The 26,743-nt window shown below is 46.3% G+C and overlaps 2 protein-coding genes across 2 annotated transcripts in view; both read left to right on the top strand.

The window, feature by feature from the left end:
* Positions 1–6,900, top strand: part of Tec (tec protein tyrosine kinase) — a 63,897-nt gene extending 56,997 nt beyond the window's left edge. Inside the window, exons 15-18 of the mRNA XM_032916221.1 lie at positions 2,139–2,203; positions 4,871–4,989; positions 5,072–5,229; positions 6,238–6,900. Coding sequence (XP_032772112.1) covers positions 2,139–2,203; positions 4,871–4,989; positions 5,072–5,229; positions 6,238–6,321 — 426 coding nt within the window. The 3' untranslated portion in view covers positions 6,322–6,900. The remainder of the gene's footprint in view (positions 1–2,138; positions 2,204–4,870; positions 4,990–5,071; positions 5,230–6,237) is intronic.
* Positions 6,901–22,446: 15,546 nt separating this feature from the next.
* The window catches only part of Txk (TXK tyrosine kinase), a 46,181-nt gene continuing 41,884 nt past the window's right edge, over positions 22,447–26,743 (top strand). Inside the window, exons 1-3 of the mRNA XM_032916289.1 lie at positions 22,447–22,615; positions 23,539–23,641; positions 24,283–24,485. Coding sequence (XP_032772180.1) covers positions 22,545–22,615; positions 23,539–23,641; positions 24,283–24,485 — 377 coding nt within the window. The 5' untranslated portion in view covers positions 22,447–22,544. The remainder of the gene's footprint in view (positions 22,616–23,538; positions 23,642–24,282; positions 24,486–26,743) is intronic.

Genomic DNA, 26,743 nt, shown 5'->3' with positions numbered 1-26,743 from the left:
CACCGCACAGAAAGTACTAGAGAAATCCTGAGCTCTTGCCATTATCTCTCAACTAAGGAAATTCTGGGAGTTTTCCTTACTTCTGAAAATACTAGGAAGAAAGAAAACAACCAAAACCCCCAGCCCTGTTCTAAAGGTCGGTGGCAGAGAAGCTTCGTAGTTCCTTCCTCTCCTCTCCGACCTTCTCTGCCTTCTGCGTTCCCTCCCCAGCCCTTCTTCACAGGTAACCACTGTGGGGGCGGCACAGTCTGTCCACCTTGGTTATTCCACATCACATTGCATCCACCCCTTTTAGCTGCATTGTGATGGATCTGATTCCTCGGAGCAGGAGACTCGGGTGCTTCGTTATAACGTCACCTGACAAGGCCTTGCTTTCGTACCATCGGGATATAAGCTCGTTTGATTGGCAAGCGGGTGTTTTTCCTACCTGCATTGTACAGGCAAAGGAAGTGAGAGGAGCTGGATAAAACGTCATCCGGTGCCAGGGAGATGGTGGAGGAGCTGGACCCAGAGCTTGCCTTTAGAGTCCGTATTGTAACTCCCACGTCATCTCTGGATTTAAGGCATAATAATGGATTGAGGATTTGGCGAGGGACTCGATCTCCTGGGTGTGTCGTCGGCTAGACCCAATCCACGCTGTAAATTGGATTTGCAATGTGCTTTCATTGTTTGGCTCAGAACATCGTGTTAAAGTTCACAGCATATCATAAAGGCAAAGGGCCTTGTAAAGTAGATGCGGCTTATAACATTAGTTTTGATGATTGTGTCACTGTGACAATGACTAATCGTCATGTGGAAGCTCGTGAATTAAGCATTGTCCTAGTTTTGTCCTTGTAGAATGGATACAGACCGAATATTTTCTTGACTCTTGCCCTTGTCCATGCAGAATTTATTTTCTTGATTTTTTGGGGGGGGGGGCGCGGGCATGATATTCATATGAAACCCTGGAAGGTTTTAACACCCTTTAAAGTATTAATCCTGCCAGGTGAGAATAAGAACTAACACAATTTTTGAGCCAAGTTTGAAGCAAACTTCATTAAATTCTGACCAGGGTAATGGACAGTAGCCAAGTCCATCTCAGGATGCCCAGAGAATGACTGCTAATGACATTACCCAGTGCTCATAAAGACAGACCTACAAGGCTTTCGACTTTATCCAATCAGGGGCAAGCATAGATCCATACCTTCTGCTTACATGTGACCAAGCACATCTTGTACATCTGGGACAGCCAGCCTGGTTTACAGCAGTGAGAACAGAACACATGGCTTGTCTTACATGACTGACAGTCCCCAGCACTCCAGGAAGTTTCTGTCCTTGGGCAAGTGAAGCTTACAGGTTAAAGACACATTCATTTTATAGATCTTTTAAACACAGCAATTTAAAACTTAAATTTAAAACACAACTTTTGCCCTCACAAGAGAGAGTGTGATGTGCCTTTCCCCTAGGTAAAGTGCCTCCTGGGCTTGCCAGTGACAGCACGGTGGCAGTCCTCCTGGGAAGGGACCGATAATTCAAGAAATGGGCATGAACTGTCACTTGAGAGCGGCTCTTAAATGTGCTTGGAAGAAAGGAGCTCTGGGGAGTTGCCACGCAGGAGAAAAATAGGCATCGCAAGAGTGAGGGAGAAACCTTGTCCATCAGCTGTGGTGTTAAAAAGACCATATCTTGTGCTCGCTTCGGCAGCACATATACTAAAATTGGAAAAAGACCATATCTTGCTTCTGAAAAGCAGTAAGCCATTCTACCAAATTATTGTATTGATTCATAGAACTTTCAAGACTAGACCAAAACCCAAAGACATATGTCTGTGTTTTACCATATATATTTTAATATATGTCTTAATATATTAGGAACCTCATACACGACACAATAAAGCAGATCCTGGATTTACACATGGCCGTTAAGTGTGATCCTGGTAAAGACAGTGTCGTAATGCCTTGTGGCATTTCTAATCAGTCTTTCTCCAGGTCGTTTCAGATTTATGTTGGCGGCACCTTCTGTAGGGATGGAAACAGTTTCTATGGACACATCTACATCTTTGCTGATGTGGACTGTATTCTATATAGTAGAAGTTGAAATAGTTCTCCCTTGATTGCAGGACTTTTTAATAAATGTAACATCTTAATATTGTTTTCCAGGCTGCTAGAAATTGTCTAGTGAATGAAGCAGGAGTTGTCAAAGTATCTGATTTCGGAATGGCCAGGTATGGCTAAGTACTGTGTGCTTTTAGGTGGTAGTCACATTACTTTTTGAATAATTAATAAGCATGGGAAAGCCTTAGTAGCATAGCTCAGTAAGTGAATTGCTTGCCCCCCAAACATGAGAACCTGAGTTTGACCAGAATGCAGGAAAAAATTCAGGAGTGGTGGCTCATGCCTTGTAATCCCAGAACTGAGGAGGCAGAGACCGGTAGATCCCTGAAGTTCTCTGGTTAGCCAGCCTGGATTAATCGATGGACTCTAAGCCATTGAGAAGAACCTGTTTCAAAGTAGGAGGGCAGCGCTGCTGACCATACCATCCAAGGCTGCCTCTGTCCTCTCTGTGCACCCACAGCCCCACAGTCTTACCCTCCCCAAACTGAAACAAACACTCGGGCCCTGGTTGTAGTGATGCTCGCTTATATCTAGTTCTTAGAGGTGGAGGCAGGACACTCAGGATTTCAAAGTCATTCCTGGATATATACCAAGTTTGAGGCCAGCCTGGGCTACATGAAACCATGCTTTTACAAAATTAATGTGGGAATAATTTGTACCAATAAAGCAATAAGGAAATCCCTTCACTGTTGTAAGGTTAAATGAGATGAACTACATATTGTGACATTAGTAATTCTCCCCACTAGATGGTACTAGAGCCTATTAAATCTCTCTCTCTCTCTCTCTCTCTCTCTCTCTCTCTCTCTCTCTCTCTCTCTCTCTCATTTCGGCTGGAATATGTTTGGTAATCCAGTGCTTAGTATATCCTTGTTTGCAGTGTTTTTAATCTCTTAAGTTTTGCAATTTTAATAGTGTCAGAATAGACTTAAGAAACTTGTTGTCTGTCCTTCCTTTTCCCTCTCTCCATTGAGTCCTGCATATATTAGAAATCAGACTAATATATGCATGACTCAATGGAGTCATATATATGACGAGACTAACCCTGTGAGCCACAGACATGAGTAAACTGGAGATAAAGCCCACGTGTAGCGTAAATGCTAGAGAAAGGAGATACATAGACCTGGAGTTAATGTCTGTGACAGAGCGGGGGGGAGGGGGGGATGTCAGCAAACAGTGGCCTGTCGGTCCAATCTGCCTCTCTGTGCATCCTGTGAGTCAGGGATGACCTTTTTATTTAAAAACAGTTAAGAAGAAACTGAAAGCATATCAGGACACCTGAGAATTTTTTGAAATTTAAGTCACTATCCATTAAAAAAAAAACCATAGCGTTATTGAGACTCTCAGATTTGACCAACTGTTGATACTGTCTGTGGTCACTTTCACATTGCAGAGGCAAAATCTTGAGCTGTCACAGGATGGTGGGCATGCCCTGCAGAAATCCTCTGTATTACCTGGTCTTTCTCAGGAAAAGTCTCCTGTCCTCTGTGAAAGAGCTAACTTGGGTGTGGGGGTGGAGCCAGACGCTGGAGATCTGGTGACCAGAAAGGCTTTTGTCACGTGGGAACGCTGAGTGGACAGCCCAGGAGAGACTGAGGGGTGCCACCTGAAGCCTGGGACTAGTGTGACCCGCCCAGGGAATCAGAAGAGGGCCAAGGAAACTGATCAGAGGCGGAGCTAAGAGAAGTCAAGAAGACAGAGAAGTGTCGGGTCCTTTCAGGCCAAGACCAGCCCCTAAGAAGATGCTGGCCTCTGGAGGCCTGACCACTATCATTAGCAGCCTCTGACTCTCCAAGCACAGATTACCCAGTCCTTGTCAATGTGCTGTAGGTAAAGATGCTTAGCACCTGACGATGGCCCTGCGCTGTCTTAGTGCCTTTCTACCAGTCCCCGTAGTGCTCTTATGCACTAAATTCAGACTTGCCTGACTGACGACTGTTTGATCCAGCCCAAGGTGGCCTTGTCCGCCTGATACCATCTTTGTCTGCACAAGAGGAAGTTGGCGTGCTCATTTGAATTTTTCTCCTGGTAGCTTTAGAATTAACTTCATATAAATATGCAATGCATTAATAATCCCTCTGATAAATACCTGCTAGATATACAGCATAGGAGCTGAAGTCCTCGAACCCATCACTCATTGAGGAACCTCCCCAGAAGTGTTTGGTGCTACAGTTTCTATGTGTCTTTCTGGACAGATCTGTAGATGTTCACATAGAAAATAATAAAGCGTTGTTTGTGTGTGTGTAGGGACAGTGTTCTGGTACATAAATACGATATATTACCATCTTCTTATACATCTTTCTGCCTCCGATCTTTTTCTTGCTGTGAGCTCATCGCTTGTATATATGCTGTAGCTTTAAATTGTGGGGCTGTAGGGCTCAGAGCGTGGGTGGCTCTAGTTACTTCTTACCACTTCCTGTAAGCAGCTCTTCTTTAGATATTTTGTATACAGGGCCTTGGGATAAAACTTTGTTCAGAGAACAAAGTCACATACCCCAAAAGTTTGCAACAGTTGTATCGTCTTCTGCCTCTGTTGCCTCATAAGGAAGGTAAACAACAGAGCAATAAAAGCACACACAGTAGGCCCACCTTCTCATGTTCTTAACTTACTCAGAGGAGCTAGATAGACATCACCGGGCAAGGCGGTGGAATGAACGTTTCGATTCAGCCAGGTACGTGCCTGGTAGACTCGTCACTGCCTTGGTCGGTCTTTGTAAGGGGGAGAATGAAAGCTCTCGTCTGCCATGCAAAGGTATGGCTCATGGTGTGTCTCATCCTAGGTACGTCCTGGACGATCAGTACACAAGTTCCTCTGGTGCCAAGTTCCCTGTGAAGTGGTGTCCCCCGGAAGTGTTTAATTACAGCCGCTTTAGCAGCAAGTCAGACGTCTGGTCATTCGGTAAGGTCCATGATGCACGTCTCCTCCCCTCCTCTCTGAAGAGGAAGCAGACACATCATTGAGTAACCTTATCTTTTTGTAGGTGTGCTAATGTGGGAGATATTCACAGAAGGCAGGATGCCCTTTGAGAAGAACACCAATTACGAAGTGGTAACCATGGTTACTCGAGGTCACCGACTTCCCCGGCCAAAGTTGGCTTCCAAATATTTGTATGAGGTGATGCTGAGGTGCTGGCAAGAGGTAGGGCTGTTTGTCTGTGTTTCTTCTGGATCATGGTTGGCCGGTGGATGGGGAGTCCAGTTCTTGCAGCTCAGTGAGGGTGCGCCTCCTGCACTGGGATGTCAAACTCTGGCAAGAAGCTTTACCTTGGTTCTGAATATTGAGAGGAACCTGAAGAAACAGACAACGCTAACAGTTAGCTTAATACTCAGGCCGATGCTCCCCTCCCCAGTGGGAGCCCCTCCACAGCCAGGACCTTGAGAATAAGCTTCTCTCCTTTCTGTTCAGTAACTGTGGGGTTGAAAGGTTCACTTTCTAGAGAAGGGTTCTTCTTTAAACTCATTGCCTCTAGGTATCTTACTTAATCTCTGAAAATTAGAAACATTGAAATATTATCTCCATAGAAGGCAGTAAACCCCAGAGAGACACATATATTTTGTATCCAGTTCTTTCAATGTCATTTTTAGAGTAACCCTTTGAGGCTTAGATACTTGTACTGTAACCATAAGGCTCTCATGAGGGTGATACTTGCCCAGGGGCCAGTTACCTACAGAACTTCAGAGACCCATCCTGCACCAAAGCCGTCACTTGCTATGACACCACCCACCAGCACTGATTAGGATGCACAGAGGCTGATTGGGCGGGAAGTGGTGGCAGGGACAGCAGCAGGAATGATTGAGTGGAAGATTTGGTTACAAACATGGATGGAGCTTAGTCTGAATTGTAGGAAATGAGGTTAGCTGACAAGGGGAAGGGGGCGGGATGGGTCACATAGTGTCCTCAAAATGAGTCAGACTTGATTTCTCGGGCTCTATGGAACTCTAGTAGGTCTCCATACAGGGACACAACATGAAGGGCTCAAAAAGGAACCCAGCAGCTGTGGGGTTGATTCGGGCAAAGAGAGGTCATCCTGTGTTTCTCCACTCCCTTGAGCCTTTGCCTCTGAGTGTTCTGCAGGATCCGAGCAGTGAGAATTTTCTGGGGAATGGATTCTGAAACTGACAGCTTCTCTTTAACTTTTAACTGTAGAGACCAGAGGGAAGGCCTTCGTTTGAAGACTTGCTACGTACGATCGATGAACTAGTCGAATGCGAAGAAACTTTTGGAAGATAAATGGCGGCCCCAGTTTCCAAGGCAAGAGGAAGAAACCATGTACCGTTGGAACGAGACTCCCTTGGTGCTTGGGAATAGAGACTGCTCTGCTCACAGTGTGGAAACTCGAAAGCGTCCGCTTCTGATCCAGCCTCAGCTCCGTGGCTGCTTTGCAGGATGCACAGATGGTCTCTTAGAGCTGGGGACTTGAAGCACTCATTTTGCTCATCCCTTCAAGAGTTTGAGCGCCAGCCATGCACCAGGCACTGTGCCCAGGCCTCGGGAGATGAGCATGGGTCTGTGCTAGCTGGCGCTAGTAGAAAGCCAGGGTGTTCGAGATGAGAAGAAGCCGTGCCCCAACATTCTTCTGTGCCCTTGGGCTTCTAATAAAATGGGCCTGGGGTGTTGTCTACCGCCGAGTTCTAGGTAAAGCAGGAACCCACCTCGACAAGTAGTAATCCCCTGTTTTGAAAACATCTCTTTCCAAACCTGTTCTTAGTAGTACGTTTAAAAATTTGTATACTGTATATATTGTAAATGCATATAATATATAAAGTTATATATTTATAAGTAACATGAGTTTATCTCTTTAGCTGAAAATTTGGTTGTTGTTGTTTTTTTTTGAGACAGTGTCTCACTATATAGACCATCCTGTCCTCGAACCTGCGGAGATCTGCCTTTAATCGGAACTTTTAGGATTAGAGAATGTCTAGTCCCAAATCTGACAGCTGCCAGTTCTATCTCACCGAGGGGTCAATATGGCTTTCTGAAGAGAAGACCGCCTGGGTCCTTCAGTTGTTAGGTACTTGCCTCACGAGTAGACTTGTACAAATAGAAATATTCGCCCCTCTTGAGCCACAGCATGGCCTACGATGAACTATCTGACCCTGACCACTGTGGTCAGAGCTGATTAGAATTAGGTGGGGATTTTCATGACAGAATTAATTACCTCAAAAATCCTAAGACTGTTTCTGGGACACTGTGGATGCTCCTGTTGAGATGCTGGGCTCTGGACCAGAGGTGTTAGAACCAAGTGGTATTTAACACAATTAGGTCCCCAGAACGGCTTCCCTGTGGTAGTCCAGGATGCTGCCAAGGGAACTGTGGAGAAAGTGTTTCAGGCTGCCATGTGTTTTTCAAGAAGCCTGGTTGGACTTGGGCCCCTGGATTAGTGGAAGTCTCCATTCCAACTTTGCCCCAGACCCTGATGTCCCGTTTCTCTGAGGGGGTTTCTCGCTCACAGTTTCCTTTTCCTAACGAGCTTCAGAAGAAGCTAACACAGTTCCTATCAGTAGAAACCATTTCCTATCCAACACACTGTGCTTGGTGTTGGAGAGCCCCCAAGGCTGAGGAAGTACAGGACTGTTCCTTCGCAGGTCAGTGGTCCCTGTGTTCTCTCCCGTGCTGGAGCATGTGGTGAGCACACAGGCAGGAGCTGGCTTCCCTCTGACTTCTTTGGTCAAGGGTCTGTGCTGCCATATTGAAGGCTGTGCTGAGGGCTAAGTTCATTCCTTCTATAATGGATAACAGTGAAATATTCTTGTCAGGATGTGCTTATTCCTTCCAACGCCCCACACCACAGAACCAGATACACCTTTTAGTGGACCCATGTCTCCAAGGAGCTGCTGATATGCAAGCATACTTTACGATTGCTGTCGTGCCCCACCCATGTTCTCCTTTTATCTGGATGAGCTGTGAGAGGAACCAGGGGGTGCTGAGGAAAGTTAAAAGAAGGTAGAGTTCCTGTGTGAAAAGTCTGAAATACTCTTTCTTACCACATGTATGTCTCAGGGGGGCGGGGTGCATGTGTGCAGATGGAGGCTACAGTTGATGCTATGTCTTCTTTCCACCTTGTATAGGGAGGTAGCCTCTCTCACTGAACTCAGGGCTGGCTAATTTGGCCGGTCTAGCTAGCCTCTGTGCCCTCAGGATCTCTTGTCTCCATCTCCCAAGCATTTGGTTTACTGGTGGGATACCATGCCCACCTGTCAGTTATGTGAGTTTTCTGGCTCTGAACTTGGATCCTTATACTTCCGTGTTAAACACTTTGCCCACTGAACCATCTCCCTAGCCTATACAAATACTTTCTATGGGAAAACAAAACAAATGATTCATGGCAGAACTTGGGAACTATTTTCTCTGTCTGTCTCTGTCTCTCTGTCTCTGTCTCTCTGTCCCTGTCTCCCTGTCTGTCTGTCTGTCTGTATCTGTCTCTCCCTCTCTCTCTCTCTCTCTCTCTCTCTCTCTCTCTCTCTCTCTCTCTCTCTCTCTCTCTCCCCCCCCCCCCCTCTGTCAGAGTCTCTCTGTGTATCTCTGGCTGTCCTGGAACTCTCTATATAGACCAGGCAAGCCTTGAACTCTGAAAGATTCATCTGCCCCTGCCTCCCAGAGTGCTGGGATTGAAGGCTTTTGCCACCACACCCAGCATCAGTCAGTCTTTAAACAGATTGTCCCCTAAATCAGACCCATGGGGGTAGTCCTGAGTCCGAGGACCAAACATCCTAATTTGGATATTCTCAATCCCAGAATCCAGTTTTCCTGTACCACTCTGAGCCCTTGGGCAAATAAAATGTCTTCTAGTCTGTTCCTTAATTCCAGCATCTGCATAGGGAAGACAATTTTACTTGATCACTATTAAGGTCCTTTTTACCAAAATTCTGTGTTTTTTCTTCAGAGTGTTTTCTAGACACACCCACAGATGTAGGTTTGAGGAAGTGCCTAACACCTCAGATCTGGATACAGAGCTCGGAAGTTTCTTATATAGGCCAGTGGGTTGTCATTCACACACTCTTGAGGTTTTCAGAACAGGAAATTAGGTGGGGTAAACTTTGCCTGTGAGAAACGTCACAGGCCAACTATGCTTTCAGTTGAAAGATGTGTTACTGTGAATGGAACACAGCTGAAGAACCAAGGCTTCTGTGTGTGCCCAGCCAACAGGGTAGCCATGATCCTGTCCTCTTGTGAGTAAGATGGGCCTTGCCCTTTAATGTCACGGCTTGTTTATGGGTGTGTTGCCTACTTTGAACCCTAGGAGTGGGTTTTGCAAAAACAAGGAATGTGTGAAATCTCAAAGATAATTTCTTCAGATGTAGTGACGGGATTTTGTGGCTTATTTAAATAGCCACCGTCTCCTGATAAAATTATGTATTTGAGAAATGAGAAGACAAATGACAAACAATATAAAAAAAAATCATGTATTTGCATGTGTGGAAATGCAGGTAGTGTGGTGTGACGGGTCTGTCTCCAGAATGATGAAGAGCTCAGAGGTGAGGGTCGGGAGATCAGACCTGGTTAGCCTCAGCTTGGCCAGGTTCCCTTTGGTACCTTGGTTGGATGAACAAGTCTACAGCGTGAGTGATCCCTTTCTGCCTCCTCCTCCCACGGCGATCATAAACAAACAACGGGCAGAGCTGGGCAAGCACGTCAACTCAATTTGAGAGTTGCTTTGAAAGACTTCAGCACAATTTTTAGAAGCACTCCACAGTTAACTTTAAGACTCAAGAGAGGCTTATTATGTAGATGGGTTTAGAAATGTAAGAAGAAAAAAAAAGACGATCTCTGACTTTGATTCTAGATGCCCTTGGAATCAAACATCAGTAGAACTCAGTCATTCCAGATTAGGCCAGAATTCTGACTTATTTTTAGCTGGTGTTAGGAAAAACTGACTGAGTTTTACATATCTCTTTAAGCCATAGCTCTTTGTTAGGGCCCCACAAACATTGGTAGGATTTATGAAAAAATAAACAAATGCTATTTTAATGGTGCCTTCCTTCCTGAATATGATTTACAGTTTTGATTCGCTAAGACCAAAACAAAATGAACAATAACAAAAAAGGCTTCTTGTTATCAGAAACAGGCCAAGCAATGCAAGAAGGAAAAAATACAAAGAATTGTCACACGTTCCCCACCTCCCCAAAGGTAGAGCAAGGCTGAGCAGTCACAGAATATAGACCTTTAAAGGCGTTGGTTGTTTCTCGTGATATCAGAACTAGGGGTCAGCCATTCGTTATAACAGGAAAGGCTCAGTTATGTGCAAAGCAGGTCGGCGCAGAGGCTGTCTGTCTAGGGATGGAGTGGGAGACTAGTTATCTATGGGGTCTTAGATTTCCCCTTGGCCTAGAGGGAGATGGTTTTAATGCAGTGCCCCTCTGCCATCCAGTGTATGACAGATGGCAGGAATCACCTGCTTCCTTCTGACATGAGCCATAGCTAAGTGTCGCTCCATTTTCCTCTGGGTGAAATAACAAGTCTTTGCCATTGCAGGGCACCACCAAGCACCCTCCAGGGCATTTGAAACTTGAGGGTGCTTATTTGTACGAGCGAGTCATTGACCAAGCTCATTGAATGTTCACAGGGCTGCCATGCCAACCTGGAGTCATAGGCTGCTGGAAGGGGAACAGCGGGTATTTGCGTAGGGTGGGATTTTGATCGGAAAGGAATGATGGCGGCCTCTGAACAGGATCCAAGGACACTTCTCCACTGAGGTTACGTTTGTGATGTGTGGTGGGAACTGCCAGTGTGTTTAGCAGCTAAGTTACCATGAGAGCAGTGGCAGCTCAGACAGTTACTTGGATGCCAAGATCCCAGAGCAGCAGCTGAGGAGTAGAATCTTTTCCCGCCCACTCTTCCCAGATGCTTTTAGTCTACTGTTTGTGTCGTTTTATTGTTCTGAATTTAGAAAGAAAAACCATATAAAATGTTCCATAAGTATATTATTTATATAAATTATTATACCTAATCTTAAGTTCCAGTTTGCCTGATGCATGCCTGGGGTTCTTTCTAAATGCAGGTTTCTGGGTTCATTATCATCATTAGATCTGAGGGTACAGTAAGGACCTTGGATCATACTGCATTTCCAGGGCCTCTCCATTCCCAGAACACTCACTCACCAACCCTTCAACGCTAACAACCCATTATTACTGAAACTTAAGCAAGGATAAGCAGGGAAGCTGGGGTAGGCATCCTCTAGGCTGGCCTCTGGTGCTAACTACTTCTAGGTAGCCATGCTCATGAGTAATCAATCCCTCATCTTAGGAATCGATTTAGCTCTTCACTTCTCTCAGATAGGATCTGTAAAGACAATGGGAGGTCACCTCTGAGACTTAGTGCAAAAAAAGAGGCCACTCCTGTCTTGGCCGTCTCAGGCCCCTCTGTAACTTGCATCATCGGCTGCCCTGGAAATCCAGAGTCCACGAACCAAGTGCCTGCCAATGGCTGTGATGTGAGCTTGGGTGTGGTTTTCTAGCTCCAGGCCAACATGGTTTGACTGTGGCCTTAGAGACAGTGAGCTCTGCTGAACTCTTAGAGAACTTGGAGGGGACTCTGGCCAGCCCGAGCATGGCAAACGCAGCTTTGGCAGGCCTTGCTCTTCTTTCCCACTGCTCTGCCTTGCCTTGCTAAACCATTAGTTAGGTGACATCCTAAATAGACCCCCAAGGTCTATTCCTTTATTTGACCACTTCCTCCCCCTGAGGCTGACTACCAAAGTCCAGCTATGAAAGTATTGAAGTCCAGCAATCAAAAACCCACTTTGGCTCACCTAATTAACATGTCCAATTGAAATCAAACACCTCATTCTAACACGGGGTTTTCCCCCTTTACCTTTATAAATGGCCATCTTCCTCTAGGCCGAGTCTGTCTCCTCTCTGTCCAGAGGCAGTCCTTTCTCCCCTCCCTTGTTCCCTTCCCCTTCTCCCTCATCCTCTGTCCCCTCTTTGTCTCTGTTTGCTGCTCTTTGTCCTTCTGGGGCAAATCTCCTTTGTGTTGAGAACTTGCTCCTAGGGGCCTCTAGCCCAGACTGGTCCACAGAAACAAAGCAATCATAAAAGTGATTGGCTGCAGGCAGATTTGTTCCCAGGAATAGAAAATGTCTGTGATAGGGTTGCAGAGATGACTCCGTAGTTAAGAGCACCAGCTGTTCTTCCAAAGGACCCTGGTTCAAATCCCAGCACCCCCTGGCAGTTCACGACTGTCTGAAACTCCAGTTCCAGGGGAATCTGACACCCTCATTCAGACATACATGCATGCAAAACACTGATGCACATAAATACAAATAAATAATTTTTTTTTTTAAAAAAAGAAAGTGTTTGTAGTGGCGAGGGCAGGAGTGTCACAGATCCAAGGCAAATGTTTGTTTCTATTACTGTTGTCTCTGCTGGAGTCAGTGCTCTCTCTCACCCACAGACACAATACATCTGTTTCCTTTTGTCTTGGAATAATGTCGTGTTTCCCCTGTAACTAACCTGTATTGAAATGGCAGTTGTAGGGGTTGGGGATTTAGCTCAGTGGTAGAGCGCTTGCCTAGCAAGTGCAAGGCCCTGGATTTGGTCCCCAGCTCCGAAAAAAAGAAAAGAAAAAAAAAGGCAGTTGTAGCCAGTTTGTACCCACCTCTGTGAGGCTTCCCTCCTTTGTGTGTGCCCATTTGCAGATCCCCTAGCTCCTGTGAGGAGCCCCCACCCCCACGCCCCGTGGCTAGTCTCGTCCACCATCCCTGCCCACCCAGGCGGGTAGCGCAGCTGTGCTTCAGGACCCGTGGGCTCTCTGGTTCGTTCTGGCGTTTCTTTACTTCTGAAGCTGACTGGAAATTGGGTGAGATCGGCGAGCCTGTGACCTGTGAGCCCACAGACAACGCAGTTCTAGGAAACAGGACCTCGAGGTGTGGGGCAGAGTAGAGATTGTGCCTACGATGACTGCAGAGCCCAGCTCGCATGCACTCGTGGGAAGGGATCAGCATTTCTGCAAAGCAGCTGGGCACACCAGGTAGGGAGAGGCGAGGAGACCTCATGTTTGAGGTCAGTCTGGACGGCCCTATATGTTCCAGGCCAGCTTGCCTTCACCAAACTATCTCAGAACAACCACCAAGGGCAGGGATGGAGCTCAGCAATAAGAGAGAACTCCTGAAGCACTTGCTTCTAGGAATTTACTTGAAGAGTAGAGAGGGGGACCTGACTACCGCTGGGGGACACATATGCTATCCACTTTGGGAGACACACAGCCTTCCCTCACCCTTTGTTCCCAGGAATATCTCCCCACGTTCTCTACAGATTCAGATCCCAGGCTTCTAGAGTCTTCCTTGCACTCCTTTTCCAACAACCCTGAACCTGGGACACAGGACAGGCCAAGAGCCATTCTTATCTACCCAACTGTATCCATTCCCAGACCCATTTCTTCTTTTCTCCTACTGTGGAATTCCCCAATGTAACTATTCAACAAAATTTCACGGTCTGATATGAAACAAAAGAAAACAAAGTGGTTTGGGGCCTATTACTATTGCAATACAGTTACTCCCTTCTTGGCCAACATTTTTAGAAAAAAATAGTACTCAAGTGACCACCATTTCTTAGAAAGTTATCAAATATGGTGGCGTAAACCTGCGCCCAGCATTTGGGAGGCAAAGGTTGGAGGGTCTGAAGTTCAAGACCATCCTGGTCTACTTAGGGAGATGAACTCAATAAATGAGTAAACAAACAAACAAACAAACAAACAAGAGCTATGTAGCTGTACCCACAAGATAATTACCACACAGGTAATAAGGGCACAAGGACTAAAGAGTAACTTTTTAAAGTTGGATAAACGTTCACGTGAAAACCGCAACCTATTGCTTTTCCTTCTTTCTCGATGCTGACTTTCCACTGGTGTTTGCTATTGGTTTGATGTCAGCAAACTAGAGCAAAGCTACCAGAATTGAGCCTCCCCAAACTCCCTGCCAACTCATTTAAAATGTGCCTGTCCCAAACAGCCATAAAGCTTGCATCTAGTGATGGGATCCTTTGGCAGAGAGAGAAAAGTTTGGCTTTTCTCCTGGTGACATGAGGGGGTGGGGAGAGGCAATACCTAGTTTATAGAGAATTTACAGTATCCAGTCTGGTATGCCCCGTTAGTCCCTTCACCGAGGAGGCAGTAGTGTGAGTTCAAACCTAACCTGGTGAGTTCTAGGACAGACAGAGCTATGTGAAAAGACACTGTCTCAGAAAAGATCCATTCTGCCCATCCAAGGCCACAGGTTTGTGAGACTTTCTTTCCCCCAGCTTTCTGGAGTGGATTCACCTAAAAGTATTCACAGCTTTTATCTCAGGGTGGTTCCTGAAAATGTGTGATTTTTAAGCCTGTTTTTAAGGGAAAAAAATCACCAGCCACCTACCAGTTACTATGAAGCCCACATTCAATAGGAATGGATCTCCTCAGAGGCACTGATCCAGAAGGAACTCAACACTGCCTACGCCAGCAGCTAAATTGAGATATTGCTGGTAAACCTCAGAAACTTAAGGACACAGTGATTACTTCCCAGCTTGCTTGATCAATGGTTTTTCATCACTATGGCTTTGTCTCCCCAGAGGTGATCATAAGTACTGCTTTGGGAAATCATGCTTCCTCTTCCACCCCACCCCACCCCACCTTCTCCGAGGCTCCTCAGTGAATGCTTGTTCACAGTCAAATCTCTGTTGTGGTCACTGTGAACCTCCTGGGAGGAAGAAATCCCCCTGCGCACACACCCCAGATAAAAGGAGGAGGGGTCATAGGTAACAAATAGTCCAGGTACCACCTAGCGATGTCCCAGTGTGGAAAGATGACAGAGGTCATGTCTGGATGTGATTCCCTTTTTACCAGTGGCATAGCATTAAGGATCTTTGCTGGGGAATGAGAAGCAGTGCAGACATAAGCCAGGGAGAAAAAGCTGGGTTCCTACAAAACTCTTCAGTTCTAAGTGCCCTTCCCATAGAACCTTCCAGCAAGTAAAGGGCCATTGCTCACTCCTAAGGCATTTTGTGTCTCTGGACAAGACTCTAACTAATGCACACGAGTTCTTGTATGAATTGGGAATTTTCTACAAGGGCAAGAGCTTTCTCTCTGCAGGTTCATTGTCAAAGGACACCGACTGACTTCTGTCATCAAGAATGTCTGTGGAAGGGAACTCACCAGTTCACTCACTCTCCTGGAAGAGCTAGGTCCCATAAGCAGGAAGTGCTCTCAAATCTAATGATCACTGGCATCTGCATTGGGGAGAACTTTGGTCGAGTGTGTTAACATTTAATAAATATGTCTAGCATTTTGGGAACTCATGGGGAGCAAGGGCACACGAGGTGGCCAGCTGTTTGTGAGCACCAGTGGTGGCAGAAGGGGTGGGTCTGTGAATAGGCAGAGGTTGGCTGGTTGGCTTGTGACTGTGTTAGATCTTCAGAGTAATAGACCAGAACCTTTACATAATTAAAGCAACAGCAAGGCAGGCTGTGCTTTCATGTAAAGGCAATGCCTTTGCTATGAAGTTGAAAAGCCTTCCTCCCAAATTCCAGGCTGCAGAAGGGAACAAAGCTAATGCCGGGGGGAGCAATGTTGGGTTTTCAGGCCACTGTACTGGGGTTGTGCATCCGTGAATTGGGGCTCAGTGAACTAGGGACCGTCCTCTTCTACTTTCAGATAGCGCTGCCTGCAGGCTGACAATGAGCTTTCTCTTATTTCAGTCAGGGGCTGGGTATGGCTTAAACAAGAGGTGCTGTAGAGGCCGAAGTCTCCATTGGCTTCCTCAGCCCTCTCCCTCTGCCTGTGTTTAGAGGAGACCACATCTGTTTGGTGTTCACCTTAAGTGTGTCTGGTGAGAACACAGTGAACAGAAGTTGATGGGTGCTAGGGAACTGGTGGGGAAAACTGAGAAAGTGACTTCTGTTAGCAGGTGCTGCTCCCCAGCTGTCAATCACATTTCGTCTTATTGTTACACTCCTGCTCTGAGGAAGCTCTCTGGGCTTCAATTCTGGCTCAGATGCCCTGCAACTGGACAAAACACTGAACCACTCATTAATCTATTTGTAATGTTGAGACCGGTCCTGTTATCCCCACATAGGTTCACTACTTTTGCTTTGCTGAGACCAAAGTTTGCTGATACAGGCAACTTAAGGGAGCAAGAGTTCATCTTGGCTCACAGTTTCAAAGGGCTCTCTCAGTGCCCATGTGCTTGGACAGAAGATCTTGGTAGCAGGAGCTGTAGAGGAGAAACACTGTTGATGTCATGGCCAACAGGAAGTGGAGGGAAGGAGGAATGATAACAGCTGGCTGACTCTCCCCCTTTTGTCCCTTTCTTCCATCTGGGTCCTTAGCCTGTGGGATAGTACCATCTGTATTCAGCATAGGTCTTAGGTCTTAATCCTCTCTAGAAAGATCTTCAGGGACACACCTAAAGGTGGACCTCACCAGTCTCCACCGTGTTCTAAACCTCATGAGGTTGACAATGAAGACCAACCATCACATCATAAAGTAATAGAACCTATTTCAGTGTGAGAGTGCTGACGTCAGTTAGCCCAGGCTAGTACATGGTGTAGTGTGATAGCTCTGGGTACATGGCGCCAAGTGTGTGATAAGGGTTGGTAGAAGCTGGGAATAGGATTCCTAGGAAATGTTTTGTTTTTAATTTTTGTTTATTACTCCCAAATGAAGCTTTTATAGTCAAGGACAGTGCTTTTTTCTATAAGAAAATGGGGCCGTGTCTTCTTTGACATCCATATGCTAATCCTAATAGAATTGATATAACTGAATTTTTAATAATTCCGTTTAGCATTTCTGGATTCAATGCTTGATGCTGGGTTATAACCCACTACCACCAGGCCAGCCTTGATGCGAAATTTTGGATAAGCTTTTCTCAGTTCCTGTTTTTTTTTTTTTTTTTTTTTTTTTGATTTGGGGTGGAATGGAAGGCTTGTGGCCCCAACATAAATGTTAGTTAAAGTTCCAAAAGGTCTCCCTCAGCCCTGCTGTCCCACATGATCCCCTAGTCAAAGGTCATGGTCAGCACATGGTGCTGCACACATGGTCCGTGCTTGAGCTCCTGAATCACAGGGTTACTGCCAAGGCACAATGCAGTGGCGAGAAGACCCACCTCATCCTCTTCAGCAGTTATTTACTGAGCTCTGGCTACACGCCAGGTACTGATCTGGATGCTACAGGGGGAATGTAGGATCAAGTCCCTCAGAACAGGACACATGACCGCTTAGAACACAATGGCTTTCAATTTAAGATAATCGTTTACCCCCCAGGGGACATTTTATAGTGTGTGAAGTTGTTTTGGTTTTCACAGCTGGAGGGTGATGGTGGTGTGGGTGTCAAAGGGGAGGACGTGTTGTTGCTACACACATCTTGTATGCCATAGCGGTGCTAAGTAGGGTACACAGGAAAGACCCCCCCCACAATAAAGGATGGGGCGGGGTGGGCAATGGCGATAGTGGAGAGGTTGAGGTGCCTGAGAGAGCTGAAGCCCTGTGTATAGTGGGACCTAACTAGGTAGCATGGGCCAGAACAGTCAATGTGTGCTTGAGGAAGCCACAAAACAAAGGGAGTAGATTGCAGTGGGAGTTCTTTTCAGAAGTGTTCAAAGTCCGGGAAGAGAGAAAGTGGGAGATGGGGATGCGGTGGGAACTGGTGAACAACAGAGTCCAACGGAGGAGCCTCTGACAATGAGGGACCGACCGTATTATACTGAAGACAAAGAGCTGTTGGCCGAGGCTGCTCCAGGGACTACAGAATGGCTGGAAGAGACCACTCGGAGCAAAGACCCTAGAGTCAGGCACAAACATCCAGGTACGAATTTAGCTCCGGGTCCTGGATCTCTGGGCAGCACCTCTCTGACTCTCGTGGGGAGTAACCTCCCTACGACTCATATTTCACATCTGGAAAAGTCCTTGAAAAGTACTTGCTGTTCCACAGGGTCATAGTAAGAGCGCATGAATGAATGCTCGTGCGTGTGGGCATGCGCGAATGGCGTGCGTGCGTGCGTGCGTGCGTGCGTGCATGTGTGAGTGTGAGATTTGCTGACCCAGCGCTGGTGATGAGATGGAAAACAAGAGCTGCCCAGGTGGACTGACGGCCGACTAGATATCCATGAGGGGTCTCACTGAGATCCGTGGGTTTCGGTGGCGGTCTGACGAACGTGAGAAGATTAAGAAGGAGAAATGCGCTAGGTTTCTTATTGAGGGTAATGGAGGAGATGAAAAGCTCCGATCATACAAGCAAAGAGGGTGGATGAATTAGACAAAGAAAGCCCGCTCATATCAATCACTAAAAATCATATGTATGTAGAAAGTTCTAGAACATCAGCCTCCCTAATGATACTTTTGTTTGATTTTTGTTTTTTTTTTAATTTATAGATTTTTAAAATTTAAACATTTTTTGGTAAACATAAGGTAAACATATAAACTATGTAATTATTCTTAGCTCTGATTATATTAAATATTATAGGTTATATTAAAATTTGATGTCACAAGTGGCTCTAGCACACCTGGCTACACCATCTTGTAAATTTCTAGGCTGAGCGAAGTTGATTGTGCTTTGATACGGTGAATTGTGCCTTTCTGCTGTCTGCTTACGACCCACTACTGCAAGGAAGAAAGGTCTCAGGCCTGGGCTTCCCTGACTTCAAAGACTTTCATAATCCAATCCTCTGTGTCCTCCAGCTTCATTGTTTTCTGTGGTATCCATTACTCTGGTCCCAAATACAGCTTGCAAACCCCAATAAAATGGTCTGAGGGAACTTATGATTTGGTGCTCCCTCAAACATATTTATTCATCCACTTACCCAAAAAATATTTATCACATATATTATTTCTGAAGAACTGTTCTAGTCTCTTAGGAAATAACTATAAGCCAGATGGACAAAAATCTCTCTTCCCTTTCTAAAGGGAAGGCAGGAAGAAAATACTCAAATAAATGAAGAATGAATGAATGAATGAATGAATAGTATGTTAAAAGTAGAGAAACACATGAAAGGAAAGAAAGAAGAAAGAACAAACCAGGAGGTCTCCCAGGCAAGCATGTAGCTGTCTGTAATAGTCAATGTTCCCATTGACAAGGTGAGATTCGAGCAAAGGCTTGGAGGGACTGCAGGGCCTTGGTGCTTGCTGGGGACAAAAGGATAGCAGATTCTGGAAGGTTTCATAGGCTACTGTGAGAAATTTGGCTACAATTCTCAGTGAAATGGGAGCCACTGAGGAGTTTGCAACATGATCTGACAGGTTTAAAAAGAAGTTACATTGGTCACTGTGTTGAGAATAAATGAAGTGGGTTAGGGTCGAAATAGGAAGAAGCCAGAGGAGGTAACAGTGGTTTGACCATAGTAGTAACAGACGTGCTGGAGGAAGGCTCTGTGTGTGTGTGTGTGTGTGTGTGTGTGTGTGTGTGTGTGTGTGTGCGTACACATACATATTCACACTCTCACACTCACACACACTCACACTTGCTGTTGGCAAGGTGGAGAAGGGCGGAGAGCGAAAGTCAGGAAATAGAGAAAAGCTAAGTAAGACTTCCTAGTTCCTCTCAATGTCCAGTTGAGATGGCTGCTCGACATCCAAGTGAGGAATTGGAGAGTTCGTCTGGTGTGTTCAGCTAGAGCTCGTTAGAAATGGTCTGGACGTGTACATCCGTGTGTCCTGAGCTGATCAATAGTCCGATAAGCTACAGAAGGAAATGAGAAGAATCAAAGGAGGGAATGAGACAAGGAAAAGACGAGATCAAGCTTGGAGGCCAGTTAAGAGGCCAGGGAGGAAACTGAGAGCAAGCCTAGGCGTGCAGTGTCAGACGCTGCGCAGGGCGAGCTTGGGACTCGAGAGGATGGCTTGGGACTGACCGCTGGACTTCATGGTGTGTGGGTCACTAATGACCCTCAGAGAAAGAGGAAGTAGAAGAACAACCAGGGGCAGCAAGTGTAGGCTATTTGTCCCTGGATTTGACCATTAGAGGAGTAAAACTGTCAGAGAAAATAAGATTACGGAGCCATCTGTGTTCTGTTAACAGTGGCTGAATGGACAGTGTATTCATACTGATAGAAATGGTCTAATGAGAAGAGGAAAAAAGCCCCTGGAGCACACAGCTACCGGAGCACTAGTCCCTGGAGCACTAGTCCCTGGAGCACTAGTCCCTGGAGCACTAGTCCCTGGAGCACTAGCCCCTGGAGCACTAGTCCCTGGAGCACTAACCCCTGGAGCACTAGTCCCTGGAGCACTAGCCCCTGGAGCACTAGTCCCTGGAGCACTAACCCCTGGAGCACTAGCCCCTGGAGCACTAACCCCTGGAGCACTAGTCCCTGGAGCACTAGTCCCTGGAGCACTAGCCCTTGGAGCACTAGCTGCTGGAGCACTAGTCCCTGGAGCACTGGCCCCTGGAGCACTAGCCCCTGGAGCACTAGTCCCTGGAGCACTAACCTCTGGAGCAGTCTACCAGCTCCAACATCGTATATGAGGGTCCCAATATTGACACTGGAGAGGGCCTTTGCAAACAAACGTGGCCCAAAGGGGTTTGGTGTTGACATCAGCTGCTCTAATGACGGCAATGGTTTTATCCTCTGCCTTGGTTACTCAGCTCCATGCAAGAAGCAGCAAGGTGAGCTTGGAGACTGAAGCTGTGATGGGGATCAGCCCCGTGCCCGTCACTGGAAAGAGTGAGGGCCCTAGCACAGCACTGTCTTGGTTTCTTGAGAAAAACCGAGAACGCTGGCAGCAGCTAAGGCAAGAGAAGGCTAGATTTTAAAATAAATTAATAAATTTCTATCTTTCAATTTTTAATTCATTTTAATTCATGAATCTTGGCATTGTGTCTGCATGTATACGTTCCCTGTGTTGGCAGAAGTTTCACATTTGAACACTCCATGCGCCTAGGCGTGGCACGTCTGTATTCCATCTTCTATATTTCTTTGGCATCTGAGTCTGAGTGTGCATGCATGTGTGCTCACACACGAACACATACAAATAAACACATATGCACACAAAGAAAAATAAAACAAATCTTTTTTTAAAAAAGTTTTTTTCCTGCCTTCTTTCTTTTCTTCCTTTTTTTCTTTTTTCACAAGTAAGGTCTTGCTGTGGCCTGAAATTTGTTATGTAGATCAGGTTGTCCCCAAATTCAGGGATCCTCCTGTCTCTGCTCCTGAGTACAGCAGTTAAAGGTGTGAGCCAACCCTCCCCATCTCCCACCCCACCCCCTCAGCAAAAACAGCCCTTCCATGGTGGGGGGAACACAGCTTTTTCCTATGGGGGTCCTGCCTGGTGTCGTGGCTGCTATCACAGTGATGCCAGACGGCAGATTCATTTGGTCATGGATAAGTATTGTCAGGGATAATCCTGTTCATTGGGGAAATGGCTTGATGATCTCAAAATGTCACCGGTGGTGACCTGGGACAGAGTGCAACATCACAGAATGCGGTCCACACAGAGCTTTTGGAAAACCCCAGGGATTTGGGGTTACTTCTGGACTTGGGCTGCTGATCACCTGTTATTTGAGAAGGGACTGACAGCTGACAGCAAGGACTGGATTCCATAGGGTTTTCTTTACAGAGTCCAGCGTTTTACAGAATAGATTTCAAAGGATATTCAGTCAAAAGACAAAGCCCATGTCATGTTCTTCATCTGTGGTTTCTACTCTTCTCCTCACTGGGGCAGCAGTGAGGGGGGCAAGACCTTCAGTTGGCCAGGCACTAGTCCCTGGAGCACTAGCCCCTGGAGCACTAACCCCTGGAGCACTAGCCCCTGGAGCACTAACCCCTGGAGCACTAGTCACTGGAACAGTAGTCCCTGGAGCACTAACCCCTGCCCCCTGGAGCACTAGCCCTGGAGCACTAACCCCTGGAGCACTAACCCCTGGAGCACTAGTCCCTGGAGCACTAGTCCCTGGAGCACTAACCCCTGGAGCACTAGTCCTGGAGCACTAGTCCCTGGAGCACTAACCCCTGGAGCACTAGTCCCTGGAGCACTAGTCCCTGGAGCACTAGCCCCTGGAGCACTAACCCCTGGAGCACTAGCCCCTGGAGCACTAGTCCCTGGAGCACTAGCCCCTGGAGCAGTTTGTCAGTTATCTGTAGGGAAGTTCAGAGCTCACTTTCTAAAAACAAACAAACAAACAAACAAAACCAACCCAAAATGTAATGGACCTAATTTAAAATTCCTGCTAAGACATTTCCTTGGAGAACACTGTTTCTGGAAACCCATTCTTCTATACAGATAGCCAACACTTGCCATGACAAAGCAGATAAGACTATACTGGCCACTCACAGACAAAGGAAATGCAGAAACTGGGCCAGAGAGAGGAGCCTGAGACGGGAAACCACAGTGGTCACCGTGCCAGCACTTCTTTGTGCTGCTTTGCTGACAGTTTTTTTGTCTTCTCCTGAAGATGGTGGTGATGTTCCCATGCCTCTGACCATGTGTCGTTCCCTGTTCTCGTCGGGAGCATAGCCAGAGTCGTCAACACAGTGTCATGGCCTCCCGACTGCGACCATGATCTCCTTTTCAGACAGCACCTTCCAGTCTATCCTCTGTTGCTGCTGTTGCTGCTCAGTGCAGGGGAGGTGAGTCCGCTTTGAGGGCAATTTCTTGGAAATGGGCAAACTCGGTTTCCTGGCTCTTAAGTCTCCTGTCTGTGTCTGTTGCTTTGTATGGGAAGCTCTTTCCCACCTGGTCCCCGGTGAGTGGCTCATCTTCTTAAAGACATCAATCAAATTGCAGGGGTGCTCTGTTCCTTGATCCCCCTCAGCCCCCCGCCTGCATACAGTCTAATTCTTCTGTGTGTTCCCACAGAATGCTGCGCCTTGGTTCTTCCCTTGAAATTTGTCTTATACGTCTGTGTTCCAGTGTGTTTTTTTTTTTCCACTTAAGCTCAAGAATCTTGTCTTAGTTATATAAGACTCACTCTGACAGAGTCTTCCCCTTTGGTATGTGACTGTGTAAGAATTCAATCAAGGCATCATGCCAGCGGCCATTTGATAATCGCCGGCGTTTTCCTTCATAACCCTCGACTTTATAGGCGAGAATACCCGAGGCTTAGAGAGGTCGCTTTGTTTGTCTGAGGCTACGACATGGTGGAGCTGGGGTTCACCGTGCTCTTAATCGCTCACCTGTGCTTGTATGGCAACAGGTGACTCGGAGGAAAGGGGGAAGCACTTTGCACTCTGCCTGACTCAGAGTGTTTGTCGGATTGACTGTAATTTTAAGACCCTCACGAGTACCAGACGCTGGGCATAGGACATAGTCTTGTAACTTTATTTCAAAGCCACTCTGAATTCACTTAGCCTCTCTGACCTCTGTCTGGATACAGAAAACAAAATCCTCAGAGTTCCAGTTCAGAATCTTTGAAGGAGTTAGAAGTAAGAAGATTTCATTTTTTTTTTTTAGAAGAAAAGGTACCTAGATTGTTTTATCTCTGAAAGAATCTAAAGGATTTAGGAACCTGCTTTTTATTAATGATTGTGACGCGATTGTTTTGCAATGGCAGACGAGTGACAACACGGATCAGCCTAAGCAGAGAGGAAGAACTCTCAGAAAAGCATTCCCAGCGTCAGAGGCAGTGGTTCTCCAAACTGATGGGCAAGAGTCAAGTGAGTGCCATTGTCACAGGGACCCCCCACACACACACAGCCATGCCCCAAAACTAGAATCATGATTGGTACACAGTAAGTACTTGATAAATGTTCTAGAAGAAAGTGAGGGGGGAAATCCAGTTAAGCTAGCCTACTCCACTAAACTTAAACACAAGAGTCTGAAACAAGACAGTGATCAGAAGGAAACGCACTGTGGCTCCTGCCCCTGTGGCCTCTGAGTTCAGGGTTAACTTCCAGCTGAGTGCTGGGAGAGAGTCAGTAGCTTGGGCACAGGGAAGGGAAGGGAAAGGGGTGGGAGGTAGGGTGTTTCTTTTCTCAAAAGTGAAGAATCACTGCCAAGTGAAACTGTTTCAGAGTAAGGGATCTTTTCAGAAGCACCATGCAAAAGTTCAAGGTTATCCTGTGGAGAGGATTTGTGATTTCAAAAAGTCACAAAATGACAAGCGTGTTCCTGGCTCCCCAGGGTGGCGTTGAGGTCAGGCGTCTGCAGCACTTGTCCTGACCTCTGCCTTGCTGGAGCCGGGCAATAGGGCGAGGTGGAGACAAATGTGCCTGTCCTGTTCTTTATGGGGGTTTTGTTTTGTTTTTATTTTGGGTACAAATGACTGAAACAATAAGAAACCTCTTGGTTTTTACAGTCCAGCAGAGGTGGGGTGCAACCCTCAAAGCGTAGGCCACTGCCTCCCCTCCCGCAGGAGTTTACAGAAGAGAGAATCCGGGTCAAGGCTCTTTATGACTTCCTGCCTCGGGAGCCCTGTAATTTGGCACTGAAGAGAGCAGAGGAATATCTGATATTGGAGAGGTGTGACCCTCACTGGTGGAGGGCCAGAGACCGCCTCGGGTAAGCTAATGCATTAGTCCTTTTCAAATGTTTCCTCGTCCCAAATTCGGAAGACTTCCGAACATAAAGGCCCTGCGTAGTGTCTGGTTGGCTCCATGTTTGCAGCAATTCCCTCTGCACAGAGCAGGGCAGCTCCACATCCCTATTTGTAGAGAAGTTCAGAACACAGAGACTTCAGGCAGACGCTCCAAACCAGATACACCCGCCATCGCTTCCCTGTGCTGCCCGTTGCCCTGTGTGTCCTGGGGTCACACGCCTGAGCTCTTACTTGTAGAATAGGAATGATAAAGACTGGGGAGGTGGCTCAGTCCATAAAGCGATTGCTTCACCAAGGTGGGGACTGGAGCACACATAAAAGCCCTACAGAGAGGACGAGAAAGGGACCCCCTGAGCTAGTGGTTAGGCTAGCCTAGTGGACCTGAGGAACTCAGAGATCCCTGAGAGACTCTGCTTCAGCATCTGAGGTGGGGATCTATCAAGGATGACTTCCAATAATCAGTTGATACCACAGTGACCAAGCTAAAAGTAGAAAGTGCCAAGGTATTGGGTCCATTATTTTTAATTTTATATATATATACACATATATATATATATATGTATATGTATTAGTTTGGCCTCTCTTCCATTACAAGCATGGAATGCTTGAACATGGTCCTTGGACTCAAGTAAAACTCTTCCTATAATGTAGGGCTCAACTGGGAAAGTCTTAATTTCCTGCAATGGTCATCCTACCCTAAATATGGAAGCTGTAGGTTCCTGTCAGCAGGGAGGGCAGGGTTTCTCTTTTTCTTACTCTTTTACCTCCCTTTGAAATGACCAGAAGACCACTAAGACGTATTCTTGACAAGTTGGAAGTGAGTTGCAGAACAAGGCTTGAATTGTGAGAACTTTTATGTAAATTAAATCCAATAAAACAACTCCACATATTTCTTTTTTTTTTTTTTTTTTTCTTTTTTTTCGAGCTGGGGACCGAACCCAGGCCTTGCGCTTCCCTAGGCAAGCGCTCTACCACTGAGCTAAATCCCCAACCCCCACATATTTCAACACATGAGCATAGCTCATTGAAAATGACCACTAGGTGGACAGTGGTGTTGTACGCAGGAACGAGACGGTTTGGAAGTAGCGACTGTATATGAGGGGGCTCAGTAAAGGACCTGCCAGGGTGACTGCTCCATGTTACGGTGAGGTGTTTATTAGAGAGATGACAGACAGCGGAGAGAAAAGGAAGCAGACTGAGCATGGCCAGCGAACTGGAGAAGGCTGGGGCTAGGGAAGCGGGAGAGAAGAGTGGAGGTAGTGAGACAGCAAAACGGAGAGAATAGAGGAGAGATAGGTAGATGGGAAGATAGATAGATAGATAGATAGATAGATAGATAGATAGATAGATAGATAGATGATGGATGGATAGATAGATAGACCGACCAAAGGATGGATGGATGGATAGACAGACAGACAGATAGAACAGTGAGAATAGCAGGGGTGGGGGAGACCTTGGCATTATAAAGAGAACAAACAGGCATCTCTCTGGGAGGAGGGGCACCCAGGGAAGGATGTTAGTGTGGATCTTGAAATGTATAACAGGTACTGGTGATACTGATACTGAGGGAGCCTGGAGGCTGGCTTGGGCTTTGATAGGCAACCCCAAGTAGCCATTTGTCCCTTCTGCCGGAAGTAAGGGAAATGACTGCTTTTGACAGGCAGCAACTGGTTTCTTAAGTTCCTAAAGAATGCTGACTTACCAAACCATCAGAAATTCTCCCATAGAATCCAGGTTGAACTGACCCTAGACTCAATATTGGACGAGTCAGTTAGCCTGCCATTTTAAAAATTTAATTAACTAACTAACTAATTACTTACTTACTCACTTACTGGTGTGGAATGGCGTACTTTTTTGGACACAAAGGAGACAAGGCAGAATTTTGGCAGTGTTTTATAAACCCTATACATTTAACTGTAAAATAAAAAAAGCTAATTGCTTGTTTTCAAGACTGAGGCACTCCAACCTGTATTGAGGGCCAATTACACATCCTAGCCTACAACGCCCTTCCCAAGGAACAGAACAAATTGGGTCTAAACTCAGAACCACACCCACTTTTCCTTTAAAATGCATATTGGCATATTGGAGCTGGGCATGGTGACTGCTGCCTGAAACCGTAGTAACTCGTCCAGGAATTTGAGGTCAGCCTGGGCTACATGATAAGATTATTTCAGCAAAGGAAAAGAAAATGAGGTCATATAATCTCTTAAAATAGTTACTT

The sequence above is a fragment of the Rattus rattus genome, chromosome 11 (genome assembly GCF_011064425.1).
Source record: "Rattus rattus isolate New Zealand chromosome 11, Rrattus_CSIRO_v1, whole genome shotgun sequence".
NCBI lineage: Eukaryota > Metazoa > Chordata > Mammalia > Rodentia > Muridae > Rattus > Rattus rattus.
The sequence above is the reverse complement of the archived record's forward strand: the minus strand, read 5'-3'. Positions and strand labels throughout refer to the sequence as shown.